The sequence below is a fragment of the Chroicocephalus ridibundus genome, chromosome 18, assembly GCF_963924245.1.
Source record: "Chroicocephalus ridibundus chromosome 18, bChrRid1.1, whole genome shotgun sequence".
Lineage (NCBI taxonomy): Eukaryota > Metazoa > Chordata > Aves > Charadriiformes > Laridae > Chroicocephalus > Chroicocephalus ridibundus.
Genome location: NC_086301.1, coordinates 8,290,590 through 8,305,952, shown reverse-complemented (window position 1 = coordinate 8,305,952; position 15,363 = coordinate 8,290,590). Strand labels below are relative to the sequence as shown.

Here is a 15,363-nt window from a genome sequence, read left to right as displayed (position 1 = left end):
CGGTCCCTACCTGGCACAGCGGGTGAGCCGCTGCCGGCGCTCATGGCCAAGTTGCCCGGCGGTAACGTGGCCGCCGGCACCACGATGCCCGGCGGCGGGTTGGAGGCCGGCGGCAGCGCCGCGGGTGAGCTCTGCAGCATCTCCTGCGGAATTAAGAAAAAAACAAACAAACAAACAAAAAAATACCCCGCTGAAAAGGCGAATTTTAACACCCAGTGGAAGCACACGAGGTTTTCATTTCCCCCCGCTTCCAATAAATACGCCCCGTTGCCGTGGTTTTTTTATTCCTCTCTAGGTGGTTCAACCAGCAAAACTGCCGAAAAGGGGATTTTTTTCAGTTTGTTGCAATTGAAAAAAAAAAAAAAAAACAAACCCAAAAACAAACGGTGGAAAAATAAGGATTGATGCTTTGCAAACCTCCCACTTAGCGTCTTCCCCAAACTCCTCGTCTTTGTGCAGCCACTATTTCCCATAAGGAAAAAGGAGAGGAAAAAAAAAAAAAAAGAGTGTGGTAGAAAAGCGGGATTTTTTTTCCGGTCATCTTCTTTTATTCTATCAGTTCCTATTTTTCTCATGCTTGGACTGGAATTGGATGTTGCCAAAAGCTGGGGCGAGCGCCACGGTTTCCCCTTGCCAGAATGATAGTAAAATCATGAAAATAATAATAATATAACCCAATTTTATAGAATTCCTTGCAGCTTTAAGCCAAATTCTTGCGAAAGCGGACTTTTTTTTTTTTTTTTAAAAAAAAAAAAAAAAGCTGGGAATTGTAACCTGGCTCTGGAGTGGCTTCGGCATGTGAGAAGCAATTGGGAAAAGCCCAGATTGAATGATTGTTCGAATATTTAACACAACGTTTCGGGAAGGGGAAGGGAAGGGGAAGGGAAGGGAAGGGAAGGGAAGGGAAGGGAAGGGAAGGGAAGGGAAGGGAAGGGAAGGGAAGGGAAGGGAAGGGAAGGGAAGGGAAGGGAAGGGAAGGGAAGGGAAGGGAAGGGAAGGGAAGGGAAGGGAAGGGAAGGGAAGGGAAGGGAAGGGAAGGGAAGGGAAGGGAAGGGAAGGGAAGGGAAGGGAAGGGAAGGGAAGGGAAGGGAAGGGAAGGGAAGGGAAGGGAAGGGAAGGGAAGGGAAGGGAAGGGAAGGGAAGGGAAGGGAAGGGAAGGGAAGGGAAGGGTGCTGCGATGGAGGATATTGGGGAATTCGGGGCGATGTAGCACAGTCTCCCAGATGGGCAGAATTGTCGTGCGTTATGCCAACAATATTTAGAAAATTATCATTTCAAAATAAGCTCGCGGTAACTATCTATCTCTAACGCGCCCGATTGTAACAGAAATAAAACTAGGCTCGTTTCTTGCAAGGAAAATCTTTTTCCCCCTTTTCTACCCGTTTTCCCATTTCCCTGCTGTCCAGCTGGTTCTCCACTGTCGAACAAAATGCCAACGAGGGGGATTTTTTATTTCTCCTTTTTATTCAATTTCTCTTCATTTTGATGCATTTCTTCAAGAAACCTATTTCTTGGCTCAAGAAAAAAAAGGATTTCTCGGGAAGAGTGACACGCAATGACACCGGAAAACGTGACCACACGAACGCGGTCAGGCCGGAAAAAGCCACAGCTCCTCTTTCCCTCGCAATAAAACCACAGAGATGGTCATTTGAATTAAACAATTCATTTTACGTCAAGAGATGCTGCGGGCGCATCGTTCAGTGGGGAGTCAGGGTACCCTTGCGTCCAGGTTTTGCTGCGTTTTCCATGACTGGGGGGAAAATGTCGGGTTTGGGTCCGTTTTTGGGGGGTTTCCCCCTTACCTCTAGCAGCTTTTTCACCACCACCCACCACTGATCCGCCTGAATAAACTCCGATCCCCCTGCACGCTTTTGCGATTAAAATCCCTCGCTGCCTTTTCCCCTCCCGTGATGCCGAACCCAAAACGCTGCAACTGCTGCCTCTGCCGCGTGTCATTTTTGTCCTCTACGTTGATGATCTGGATATTCTTGACCTGGAAATTTTGCTGCGATTGCTGTGAATTTTTCCCTCGTCTTCCAGACATTCCTTTCCGCAGCTAAATTAATTTAAAAAAAAAAAATAAAATGCAAATGTGGCTACAAAATGCTGGTACTTGTTTTTCAATATCCTTTCCCCACCTCCAGCCTTGGGGGGGGAAATGGTTTTCGGTTTGAAAAACGAGGATTTCTCAGCACACAGAAAACGAAAAATCGGTTGCTTTTGCACGCGCTTGGACTTGGCTTTTGCTAAGCATCCGACTAACAAACACAGTGGAAATGGTCATAAGAAAACCAAATGTGGTCCCTGGAGAACCTCGAAAAGCAGCCAGATACGGCCAGGGGTGACCAGAGGCATGGACCGGCCTGGGGACCTCCAGCTTTCCTCTCCCGTCTTGTTTTCCCATGATACCTCCAAAAGAAGGGCATCCAGAAGACCATTTTTGGAAGTGCGCTGGGAAGAAATAATCGGGGATATTGGAAAACGGGAACAAAGAAACTGCCGTTTCCAGATATAGCGGTCAAAGCAATTCTCAGCAGCATTTATGACAAAAATTGCACTTTTTTGGTGGCATAGAGGAAAACTGTCCCAAAACACCAGCTCAGCGGTGTTCAAAAAGGCAGAATATTGGTAATTATCAGAAAAAAGACAGGAAAGAAATTCACGGTGTTTCTGCAACGGCACTGTGAAACCAAGGGGACCCAAAGGAAGTGGAGGCTCTGCCTTAAAATAAATATAGATATCTCCGAGAAGATTTAAAAAATACATTTTGCATACTAATTGCCTTGGATCGCAAATGTCAGCCAAATTATATTACGCTCGCGATTTCGCTACAGTGGAAAATATTTTATATTTTAGGACTCAAAGAAGTTTAAATGTTTCCAGCAATTTTGAAACTGGAGTGTAAAAAAACAAAAAAAAAAACCCGCATCACTAGGTGTCTCTGCAGATCCACATCTCGCCACTGACCTTCCATGGCTCTGTGGCAAAACACGATTTCTCTGACTGAAAAGTCACTTTAACGAAAAAAGTCTATCTCATCCTAACTTTGTGACATTTATTTGTGCTTGGGTAAAGCTGAGGGAAATGGGGGTTGGTTGGAGAAAAAGGAAACGCATGAGTTTGCCGAGAAAGAGTTGGCCAAACTCAAACTCATGTAAGAAGATGCATAAGGCTCCTTCGTGGATGGATGGGCGGATGGATGGAGATGAGAAAAAAAAGTCGGCTTTAAATAAAAGAAAAATCCAGGCTTGTCCACACAGGCAAACGTTATACAGAGAAGTACTGCCAGGCCAACCCAACTGGCCGCCTCCAACCGCCGACAAGGTGGAGAAGGAATCTGAGAAGCAGAAATGCTGTCCTAAAAATGCCCATTGAAACATTGCCAATCTGCTGCACTTCTCACTCAAAAAGAGAGCTGAAAAATGCAATATTCGATCTAATAATTTGAACGTGGCTGGCGGTGCTGTGATTCCCCATGTGATTGGCTTTGCGGTGGGTTTTTTCTTGCAAGTTAAGTCAACCGGAGAGCAGTGAGGACCACTGGGATGTTGAAGGAAAGTTGAACCGATTCATTTTAAGCATTGGGTTAAATCGACTTTTTCTCCCCCCCGTGCCACAAGCACCTCCCCTCTCCTACCCTTGTCTGAAAATCTTGGAAAGTATGCGTTAAACGAAGGGAGGGAGTTAAAAAGGGTCCGATAAGGACTGAAGGGAGAGGAACGAAGCCAAGTGAAAAACCACCGAGAAAAACGGAAGAAGGGGAATAGCTTGGTGGACTTGCAGGCCAAAGAAGCTAAAGAGGCCAAAACTCCTCCACAAAACAAAGCGAAGCACAAAATGAGAAAGCGATGGAGAAAACTGGGTCGAAAAATGCCTGTAAGGCAACGAAGGTTCAGGGGTGGCTCACCGCATAGGAAAAAAACCTAACTTTTCACCCAAACTTGGCCAATGCCAGGAGTCATCTCTAGACTTGGCGACATGAGAAGATTTCTCCAGCAGCTGAAACACCTGTTGGGGTGCTCTCTCATCCGTCCGTCACTTCCAAGATTTTTACATTTCCAGAAATTCTTGCATTTTTCATCTTAGAAAGGACAAATAACACCAAGCCAAGGGGCATCCTTTTCGGATACACCAGGAAAATCCAACCACGATTCTTCTGCGACGACATTTTGACAGCTTCGGACATTGTTTTCTCAGTTTTGGTTGACGTCCCTGTTACTGCGTTATCCATAGTTTTTTAAGCAGGCTGTCCCATGATAAAAAACTTCGCAAAAAAATAGAGATATTTTGCTTTCATGACCAACCTGGTGTATCTGCCCATAAAATGATCAATGCCCCTCCCATACCCTGAGAAGACCTATTTTCTGAGAAACGTTGTTCATTGACATCAGACACATTTCCATTATTTACTGAAAAAAAAAAAATATCCTAAATGAGTGGCCCCTTAGCTGTTTTACCTGCCCTCAATGTGAGCTTAATAGGATGATAATTAACGAATTCATCCTACCTGCCATTTTTTAAACATGGATCCTGCGATTCTTCAGCGCTCTGGAGCATGCCCAGCCTTTCAAGCTCAACTGATGGATATAGAGTATTTCCACCCATTTTTTTAAGCCTTATCCACGCAAACTCAAGTATACTCAACAAATCGAAGCACTTGACATTGCTCAGTTGGTTAATTAGAAAAAAATTGCCATCGTACTGTCATCCTCACCCAACGACCAGATGAGATGGTGGCTCCTTCTGGTCTATCACTGTGAATATTTCGGCTCCAGCTGAAATAACTTTGTCGCTGGGCCAGCGTTTTCCCTCCAGTTGGGTTTTTCCCGGGCGAATTCCCGTTTATTTAGCAACTGCCTCCAAATCCTCACTTGAGTTTCTCAACTTTCAAGTCTTGCCCGGAAGGGAAACGTCGGCAGCCCTGGGTTTGCAGGAATCAGAGGTGCTCGGTACCTCTCCATGGGCCTGATTATTTCCCAAAGACTTGTGCTAATTTTCTGATACGATCCCCACCTCTTTGTGAGGCACTAAATCCTCATTACTTTTCCTGACCGATGCATTCTAATTAGATCAACACTTTAAAAAAAAAAAAAAGGAAAAGAGGAAAAAAAAATCACAATAGCCACAGGACGGCTTTCCATCTCATTAACTCCCTCACTTATTATTTTCATGAAAATTACTGATAAAAAACGTGCATCTCCATTTGCTGGGACCGGGAGTTTCGTCGGCTCGTATCTAACATCTCTCTCATCACCCGGGATGCGAGCGGTTGCCATGGCGACGCACAATAATAGAAACTAATAAATTACAAACGAGATGCTCGTTGAGCAATTATTGTTCTCTTTTATGCAAGTGTCTTGCTAATTTTGATCATAAGGAATGCTACCATAAAGCAGCGAAGGGATAATAAGTCCATTTCTAGAGATTATTAGAAAATAGAGAGAGGACGGGGGTTTTTTTTAGATCAGTGATTAAGTGGTTTGGTGCTTTCAGGAAACCCACATAAGAAATAAAACTTTTGGGGGGGGGGGGCTTTTCCCTTTTTCGTGCTGGGCCGCGAGGATTGTGTTGGGAGCTTCAAACTCTGCAGCACTTGGAGCCGAGTGGCTAAAAATGACGGTTTTTGGCCTTTCCACCACCCTGCGAATGCACTATAAAGCCCTAAAAAGCCCCCACCACCCGCCTCCTTTCGAGGGGAGAACCCCAAGAGCCGCCTGGGCCCTTTTGGGTCGGCTGCAGTTATTTTTGGCGGGATTGTGCGATCCCAAATTTCATTCCGCAACCACCCCACCCCCCCCGCCAAAAAAAAAATCGACTGTCTGAGAGAAAAATCCCCAAGGGACGCGCAATGTTGCATCGAGGAAGTTTTTTTGGGATGCAACCAGCCAACTTTTATTCCCCGCGCTGCAAATGCTAACGAAAACCCTAACCCACTGGCAACTTTTTTTTCGGAATATTCAGTTACAATCCCTTCTTTTGCCTCAGAAGCCACCAAGGGGCACTTTGGGTTGGCCATTTCAGCTGGTATTTCTGCAGTTCTTGGGCATCTCCTCGTACTTCCGCACTGTGCTTGAGGCACCCCATGTTTCCTTCTCACAGCTAAAGCCCAAATTATGCTGGAAAAAAAAAAGAAAAAGGCAAGGTGGGATGATGCTGGGGGAGGAGTGCGAGATGCGCCTGGGCAAAAAAAAGGAGTGGCAAAGCCAAAAAGGGTTATCCGAGTCCCAAAAATCTGTTGAGCTGCTTTAAAACAAAGACGCGAATGGGGAGGGAGGAAGCAGTGGAGAGAAAATCGTGGCGTTTCTGTCCCCCCCGCCAACACATAGTATTTTTTCATGGAAGAATGCAAATTTCTTGTCCATTTTCCCGTGCGCTTCCATGGCTTCTGCAACTCCTTCCCCCCACTTTGCCTTGCCGCACCGTAAGAGTTTAGAAGTCCTCATCTGTCCCTTTCGGGGAGGCACAAACCTCGGGGTTGCAGCTCTGCCCAACCCATGAAAAAAGAAAGGCCGTGAAAAAAAAAATTTAAAAAATAGGAAAAAAAAAAAATCACTGCAGCATCATTCATCGTGCCATACGGGCAAGATGCGGGGGGGGGGGGGGTGTTTAATGGTTTTCCTCAACTGGGGATGGGTTTTGATGAATTTCCAGGAGGCCACAAGAGCTGTAGAGCAACCCTGAAGCCTCGTCGGCCCAAACTCGCCCGTTGGCCAACGTGCGTCGACGGCGATTACAGGCGATTTTTTAAGGCATTACCTGGGGATGGAGGCTGATGGAGGAGGGGTTGGGGGAGTAGGGCCCCCCCAGGTCGTTCCTGAGTAGGTTGTCACTGTGCATCTTGGTTTTGAGGCAGGTGATGTAGCGGTTGCAAAAGTCCTTGCACAACTCGTTGACCTTCTCCAGCTCCAGGAGGTGGATGCGCAGCACCTGGATTGCCTTCACCATCTACGCAAGGACGCAAAACGGCAAAGTTAAAATCATTTTTTTCTGGACACATGGGGGGAAAAAAAAAAAAAAAAAACCCAAAAATCAATATTCTCACCCAAAATATAACATGGAACCCGTCCCTACAGCAGAATTAGATGCATTTCCTTTCTTGGCACACCAAAAAAAAATCACTGTTCTCGCCCCAAGAGCCCATCCCTCCGCACCTCCTCACTTCTCCCTCCCCATCGATCATACCTTTAAAATCCCAAGAGGGAAAAATTCCCCCCCAAATTCCCACTGCCTTCACCGGAATTGCTCCCTGTGCCCCAAAAAAGTCCAAGCCAAAGTCCTGGATGTCGAAAAGTGTTTGGTTATCCTCCGGAGGCCACTTCTTCTAACAAGATTATGGGGCTGCAACTCCGCCGTAAGCTGTTGCCGGTGCAAAGCCTGGGCCTCATTAAAACGTACCCCATAAACGTTAAAAAATTTACACATAAAACATTCCTCTCGCCGAGCTGAAACCTTAAGTTTTACAGCCGCTGTTTGAAATCTTGCATAATATATAAAATTTCAGCTATTCACTCCGGGGCAATAAATCCGGTTTTATGTAACAAAGCGTCTTTGCATTTCAAAGGGTGTTTTTAACTTGCAAATTTTAGTGGTCATCTTTACAAACTGCGAGTCGCCACGGTTGGGAAACATCCCGAAAAAATCCAGGGCCAAACTGGGGTGGCGGCTCCACCACGATGGAGAAAGTGAATTTTCGGTTGGCCAACAACAGGGATGATGACGGGTTGTGGCTGGAAAAAAAAAATCCCTTTTTATTGATTTTTTTTTTCTCTTTTTTGCCTTTTTTTTGCTTTTTCCCGCTTTTTTTTTTTTTTTTCCCCTCCTCCGCAGTTGGCGCCGGCAAAGCGCGAGGTGGAGGCGTCCGCGCCCCGACTCTCCGCATCCTCCCAGGGCTCAACGGCCATGAAAGTCAATATTCAAGGGCAAAGGCAAGAAGACCTGACACATATATGTATAAAAAATAAATCTCTCAATTATCTCAGCTCATTTGCTTAGGGTCTCATTTTATGTCCCTGCTCCGCTGCGCCGTATATCTGTCCGGATAAAGAGTTACAGTCCGACGGCGTACGTGCGCGGGGTTGTAAAAAATACAGATGCTGAATTAATTGACTGTGTGGCACTCGGCAGCTGATTGAGTTGATAATGGTGAGATCTGACCTTTTTCTAATTTCTAATTATGTGCATCTCGGCGGTGAGGAATACATGACTCTTATTCTAATGATGGCTAATGCCGCTGGCCTTTTCATCCCTACTTTGCCATCGCCGGTTTCCGGGGGATCGGTGGCGTTTTAAAAAAAAAAAAAAAAAAAAACAAACAAAACAAAACAACCCCCCCCCAAAAAAAGGACAATGCAAATCGGGAAAAAAACGCCAGGTCAAGACCACGTGGAAATGTTGAGTTTTGAATACTGCGAGACGTTTCCGTCCAGAATTCCCTCCAGTCGGCTCTTCCCACCAAGAGGAACGGTCCTTCTTCAGCATCGCGTTAACCATCTCCTGTGGCTTGACGGAGGCCAACCACGCTGGGCGCTTTGGGTGGCTTTTGGAGAAGTTTTGGGCATTAGATTAGAATATCTATTTGACAGCTATGTCCTGAAAATAGGTCAAAAATACATATAGATATACCTATATATGAATATAAACACATCCAGTGCTGCGAGGCCATCCATTGGACCAATGTGTATCTCCACAGTCAAATCTGACCTCGGCAGCAAGAGTTGCTCCCAAACAGGACATTTACGGCCCAAAAAACATGACTGGTGTGAGTTGTTTTGGAAGAAACCACCAAAAACCAGTCAAAATAGCCTCTGTGGACGCATCTCCTGCCCTTGCCGTTTGCTGGAGATGTTTCACACCTTGATATATGTAGGAATTGATTTTCCTCCCCCAAAATTTTAGATTTTTTTTTTTTAGCTTCGGCTGGCTTCATCTCTCTCCTCTTGCTAAGTCATTGCACCCGTTTTTATCTAATTTAATGCAATGGGGGTTTTTTTTTGGTGCATCTCAACTAGTTCAACGCGTATTCACTCCCAAAACTGAAATGATCCAAAATGTTGCTTTTTTGGTCGTTCATCCCGAAGCAATTTCTGGTCCTGGCTATAAGACATTGCAAAATGGGCTTAGTAATCTGCAAACGGGGCTTCGCATGAGCATGACCTGTAATTTTTTGGAGAGCTTTCCACAGGCTGCTAAACCACTCTTGATTTAGGGGATGTTGCAAAACTCTCCTCCATGGGATTTTTGGGAAAGTGGTAGTTTTCGCACTTGGGGGAGCACTGCTCATTTTTCTTCCCGTCGTGACAGGTTCTTGGACAAACTCACCTCTATGACATCTCCGATATTTGGAAAAAGCTGCCTGTGAATTGCCTGATTTTCTTCTTTTCTGGGATGGAAATCCCTCTGTGACACATGCCAGGGGGCACGCCATCCCTCGGGGAAGGTGTTTTGCTCTTTGCGTCATCGGAAGTGGGTGAAATTGCCTCTTTTGACCTTAAAAATCTGCTTGCGAAGCTCTGGGAGGGCGCACCAGGATGGTGCCGTGGACCTGTCCCCCCCACGTGCTTGCCACGCAGAGCGCGCATGGAGGCTTCCTGGAGAAAATAATGGGATTTGGGGATGTTTTCTGAGGTCCCTGCAAGACAAAAGCTCCATTCCAAGCAGTCTTCTGAGCTGCCTTCCAGTAGCCACGTGTATGGTGGGAAATTTGGATTGCTATGACAGGGAAGCCACCCAAAATGGTCCAAAGTGTCCCAAATCACTGATATGCACCATCCTTTTTGGAGAAAGCTCTTATTTTGCCTTGCTTCTAGGACAAGAGCTGGCCATAACGCTTGAAACAAGACGGTGCCAGACAAGAAGGCAGAGGCTATTGCGTGTTGCACTGAAGGTGGGACATCCTGTGGAGATGGCAAGTTTCGGGGCACAAACCAGCCACTGATCTTGACTGTTTCCAGGAATCACATTGACCCCACGGTGTTTGTGTGGGAAAACTAGCCAAAAATCAGGCTGGGGTTTGTTCTCACAGGGAATCTTATGGAAAAGGTCTCCGAGAAGGCCCTGGAGAACGTCTCACAGAGAGCATTGCCAACATGGCCAACACTACAAACGGAGTCCCAAGATGTTGCCCAAGGTGGTAGATCTCCATAATTTGTTCCTCACCCCCTACCTTCTCCTCACCCCCCACCTTCTCCTCACCCCCCAAAAACCAAGCCAAGCCCCAGCCGCCTCTACCAGGTTGTCCAGCTCGGGGTCATCGCTGAAGAAGGGCTTGTGCTCCTGCTCCTGCTGGTGGACGAAGTTCTCGATGTCGACGTCAAAGCTGGCCGAGGTGATGCACTCGGAGCCCTGCGTCGCCTGCTCGCACTTCTCAAAGAGGAGAGTCAGCAGCGGAAACAGCGGGTGCCTGCAGAGGACAAAGGAGACCCCCCCATAACTCCCACTGTTTTAGGTCCCATGTCCATTTTTACCCCACACCATCCATCCATTCTTTCCCAGCTTGCAAGAACCTGATGGTGCGCACCCCACTCCCAAGCCAGCTGGAAGTCCTCTCTCTAGACCTTTTCCAACAACAAAAAAAGCTCAAAAATTACAAAAGTCCTCATCTTCTCCCCCAGGCAATGACTTCTCCCAATATCTTGGCGCTTTCTATCATTGCACCAAAGCATTTCCAAAATGTTTTGCCATGAGCAAAAAGGTTTGGCTTCGGGGTGGTTGTCTTGGAGCCATCTGCTGTTCCTGGTGGCCGTGCGTTTTGGGGATCAACATCAGCACCTGCTCATCGATGGTATTATTTTACCCCAAAACGTCTTTCGGTCGGAGACGCTGGACGGGGATGGGCTGGTGTTTCTACGTGCCCGCAGCATCCTACGGACCAACCTTGCTACGGGTTCCTCCTCCACCAAGAGATGTCTGTGCACCTCTGTCAAGCATATCCACGTCCGCCCATGAAGGTGGGTCAAATCCCACTTCTTTCTTGCCACAAGTTGGCTTTTAGAAAGCAAAGATTCGCAATTCTTCTTGCAAAACCACCACGATGATGCCAAAATCGACGCAATTAAAAATGCAAAATATACGCAACGACAGCGAAGCGCGTGGAGAAGAAGGGGATGGAGACCATGAGTTAGCGCAAATTTCGACGAGCCTCTCCAGCCGCGCAAATTAATAATAACAAAAAAATAAATAAATAAAGTATTTACGGAGTCTTTCAGGGGAGAAATGCGAACCGGCGCTCCAGGGGTGGCCTCCCCCAGCCCCCCCCCCCCGGTTATCCCAGTGGGTTGGGATTTGCTCCGCCATTTTCTCTCCAAACGATGGTCCAGAGGACGATTACGAATCACTTCCCGCCCGTCTTTTCCGAGCCGGAGTCAGGCGAAGGGGTTAAACCCCTGGGCTAAGTCTTCATTTGCAGCTGCTAATACCGCAGCATATTATAGTTTAATCTGTCCTGATCCCGGTTTAATGCAAGATTCGCCCGGGCTGGAGCAGGGAACCGAGGGTTGAGGGCGGTGGGGGGGGGGGGTTGGGGGGGAGGGAGGAAATAATTTCATAATTTCGGCGGCCCCGCCGGGACTGAGCCGAGGGATATGAAAGGCAAATTCCAGGCGCGGGCTGAATTATTGGGACTTACGAAGCGGCGGCCCCGCGGCGGGTGCCCGCTGCCATTTCCAGAGCCGCTCCGTGAATTAGGAACGCCGGCGCGGAGTCACCCCAAGGATTGGGGGTGGGGTGGGGTGGGTTGGGGTTTGGTTTTTTTTTTGGGGGGGTGGGGGGAGAATTTGCAGCCCCCGAGCAATTTGTAGCCCTTTCGCTCGGAGGGGTTGCATCAGCCGAAGGGGGGATTAGGAGCGATGCTGGCATCACCCTGCGCTGCTCGGCATTAACAATCGGGGCAGGGACGGCATTGACACCCCCCCACCCCCCGAATGTCTTGGAGCGCTGGCAGGGAGGAGGAGGAGGAGGAGGGGGAAGCACACGGCTGAGGGGAGGACGGTTTGCTTTTCAGTTGGAAATAAATCAAAAATTAAAATAAAATAAAATATAAAATAAAATAAAATAAAATAAAATAAAATAAAATAAAATAAAATAAAATAAAATAAATAAAATTAAATTAAATTAAATTAAATTAAATTTAAAAAATAAAGAAAAGAAAGTAAGAAAGAAAAGAAAAAAGAAAAGAAAAGAAAAGAAAAAAAGAAAAGAAAAGAAAAGAAAAGAAAAGAAAAGAAAAGAAAAGAAAAGAAAAGAAAAGAAAAGAAAAGAAAAGAAAAGAAAAGAAAAGAAAAGAAAAGAAAAGAAAAGAAGAGAAAAGAAAAGAGAAAACAAATAAAAGAAAATAAAAAATAAAATAAAATTAATTTAAATTAAATTAAATTAAATTTAAAAAATAAAATAACAGAAAAGAAAAGAGAAAAGAAAAGGAAAGAAAAGGAAAGGAAAGAAAAGGAAAGGAAAGGAAAGGAAAGGAAAGAAAAGAAAAGAAAAGAAAAGAAAAGAAAAGAAAAGAAAAGAAAAGAAAAGAAAAGAAAAGAAAAGAAAAGAAAAGAAAAGAAAAGAAAAGAAAAGAAAAGAAAAGAAAAGAAAAGAAAAGAAAAGAAAAGAAGAGAAGAGAAGAGAAAAGAAAAAATAAAATAACAAAATAAAATAAATAAAAGTAAATAAAACAATAAAATAAATTAAACTCCGCAAATTAATAAAAGTTAAAATGAAACAAACCCCCCCCCCCCCGACACAACAAAAGAACCCCAACACAAAATACAATGAACTAAACCAATAATGAAATCGGAGGAGGCGCAGAAGCCCCCGGGGGTGGGCTGAGGGAGAGCGCCGAGGCCCTCTCCTTTCGCAAAAATCTGCGGTTTTTGCACAAAAAAAACCACCTTTTTTTTTTTTTTTTTTTTTTTTTTTGTCAGGGAATCGTCCAAATAACGGGGCTGAGCCGGCCCTGACCTTTTCCCGCAGGAGAGAGGTCGGTCGCAGCCACTAATAAAAAGGATTCGACACGGGCTCATAAAGAGAAATGAATTCCTCTAATGGCCTAATTTCGCACCTTCGGCCCGCCAGCCGCTCGCTGGTGGGCGCTTCACAGCAGGCGGTATTTTTTCTTACCGGCCTCAAAAAAAAAAAAAAAAAAAAAAAGAAATAAAAAAAAAAAAGAAGAAAAGAAACTTAACGCAAAGAAATCCAGCCGTTTCCCGCTCGGAAAAAAAACAAAAAAAAAAAACCAAAAAAAAACCCCAAAAAAACGCAGTTTGAGGCGTGGTTTAAGGTGGTTTAAGCCGTCGGGTCCCACGGGAGCATCGTCTCGACCGGTCCAAAAACCCGTCGGGGAATTCCCAGCCCCGCTGTTGATAAAGGGGATAAAATACTTTTGCTGGGAAAAAAAAACCAAAACAAACAAACAAAAACAAAAACCGGGAGCAGAGGCGGGATGCCGCTGGACCAGTCCCGGGGCAGATGCTCCCACGCCAAGCGAGGGAAGGGGAGAGGATGAATTTATTTTTTTCCTTTTTTTTTTTTCCCCCTTTTTTTTTTTTCCCTTTTTTTTTTCCTATTTTTTTTCCCTATTTTTTTTTTCCCTATTTTTTTTTTTTCCTATTTTTTTTTCCCCCCTATTTTTTTTTTTTGACGGGTGATAAACCTCCCGCTAGAGCATGAAACCCGCTGGGGAGGCTCGTCCGGCCGTTTTTATATTTCCCGGCGCGTTTTCCCGGCCATTTCCCTCCAGGTTGATCGACCGACGCTTACTGCCGTCCGCCCGGCTGCAATTATGGCAAATTAACCAAAAATCCGGCGGTTTGCGGGGGGGGGGGGGCAGGAGGGCTAAAACCCCCCCTGTGCGCCTTCGATGGCTACTGCCACGTACGCAATCCACCCCGACCGCTGGATCGGGCCAACGTTCACATCTTCGATGCAGCCAAAAACTCCTCACGGGCTGCGGTTTTCGAAAGAAAAACCCCATTTTGGTGGGCCGGGGGGCGGGGTGGGGGGTGGGGGGTGGGGGGTGTAGTTTTGGCTGGTCTCCAAAGCCGAGCATCCAGGTTTGGGCGACCGAGGGCACGAGTGGGACCAGCCAACAATTTTTTTTCTCCTCCTCCTTTTTCTGGCTGATAAATGCCCCCCCCCCCCCCCCCCAAAAAAAAAAAAGGTATTTCTGGCGTTTTTCTGATCTTCAAACGAAGGCTGTAAAAACTCCGAAGGGTTTTTGGTTTGGTTTGGGTTGGGTTGGGTTATTTTTTGGTTTTCTTTATCCCCCGAACGCTGCAAAAATCCCCGCCGCAGCGCAAAGAAAAGTTGGGTTTGGATTTTTTGGAGGTTTTTTTGGGTTTTTTTTTTGGTCTTGAATGACTTATCTTTTGCCTTGGAAAAAATATTGCCATCAACCGGAGAAAATCTTGAGACCCGCCGGGGGAAAAAACAAAAAAATCCTTCGCGTTTTCCCGGGTTTGGTTGGTTGGACTCGACGATCTCAAAGGTCCTTTTCCAACCACGAGGATCCCATGAAACGGGCGGGTTTATTCCCCGCCTTCCCGCGCCTTCCCGGACCTTTCGGACTTGTGATATCTGGATATTTGGAAGTCGGAATATTTGAATTCCTTCCTTTCCGAGACGCAGCTCTTTGGTTCCCCAGCCCCCATGGCCCTGGCCGTTAATGGGGGAGTAACCTTTAACCTTAAATCTTAATCCTAATTACGTTATAATATTGTACGTTGCTGTCACCGCATTACGGTATACGTTATAATATTGTAAATAATTACATATCACTTATATAATTACATATTACTTATATAATTATACTATTTACATAATTATAATGTTACTACGATTATACGATAACATTACTGCATATATTACAATATTATATATTATTATCTCCAATGCGCCCAAAAAAAAAAGGGAGCAGAAGGGCTCGTCCATCCCCCTGGACGTGCATCGACCACACGCTTCAGGTTAATCTCCCTGACTTTACTCCTTCCGGGTGCTTTTTCGGCTCCAAACCGCGTGGTTTTGCCAAAAAAATTTAAAAAAAAAGACGAACTTGAATATTTTGGAGAAGATGCTGCAAGACGAGGCCCACGAAGGAGCGCCGCCACCACGCGCCGTTACCCGTAGCTATCGCCAAACAGGAGCTAATCGCTAATCGCCCGTCCCTGCGTGCTAACGAAGGCATCAGAACAGCAGCAATTAACCAACGCGTTAGCGCACCGCAACGATTTGACGCCCAACGACACGTTCAACGCAGGCACGCAACGCAACGCATCGCCGCGCGTCAACCGCCAGCGCGTTCCACGGGCCTGGTGGCGGCGTGAAGCTGGGGGAGGGGGGCGTCACCGGTGGCGAAACGCCGCCCGCGCACGTTAGGGCGGCCGC

At 46.2% G+C, this 15,363-nt stretch overlaps 1 protein-coding gene across 7 annotated transcripts in view; it reads right to left on the bottom strand.

Annotated features, from left to right (window-relative positions):
• The window catches only part of PKNOX2 (PBX/knotted 1 homeobox 2), a 105,967-nt gene that overhangs the window by 9,659 nt on the left and 80,945 nt on the right, over nt 1–15,363 (bottom strand). For all 7 annotated transcript variants that reach the window (XM_063355006.1, XM_063355003.1, XM_063355005.1 and 4 more), the window contains 3 exons: nt 10,228–10,399; nt 6,757–6,945; nt 11–143 (listed from right to left, as the gene is read on the bottom strand). In XM_063355006.1, coding sequence (XP_063211076.1) covers nt 11–143; nt 6,757–6,945; nt 10,228–10,399 — 494 coding nt within the window. The remainder of the gene's footprint in view (nt 1–10; nt 144–6,756; nt 6,946–10,227; nt 10,400–15,363) is intronic.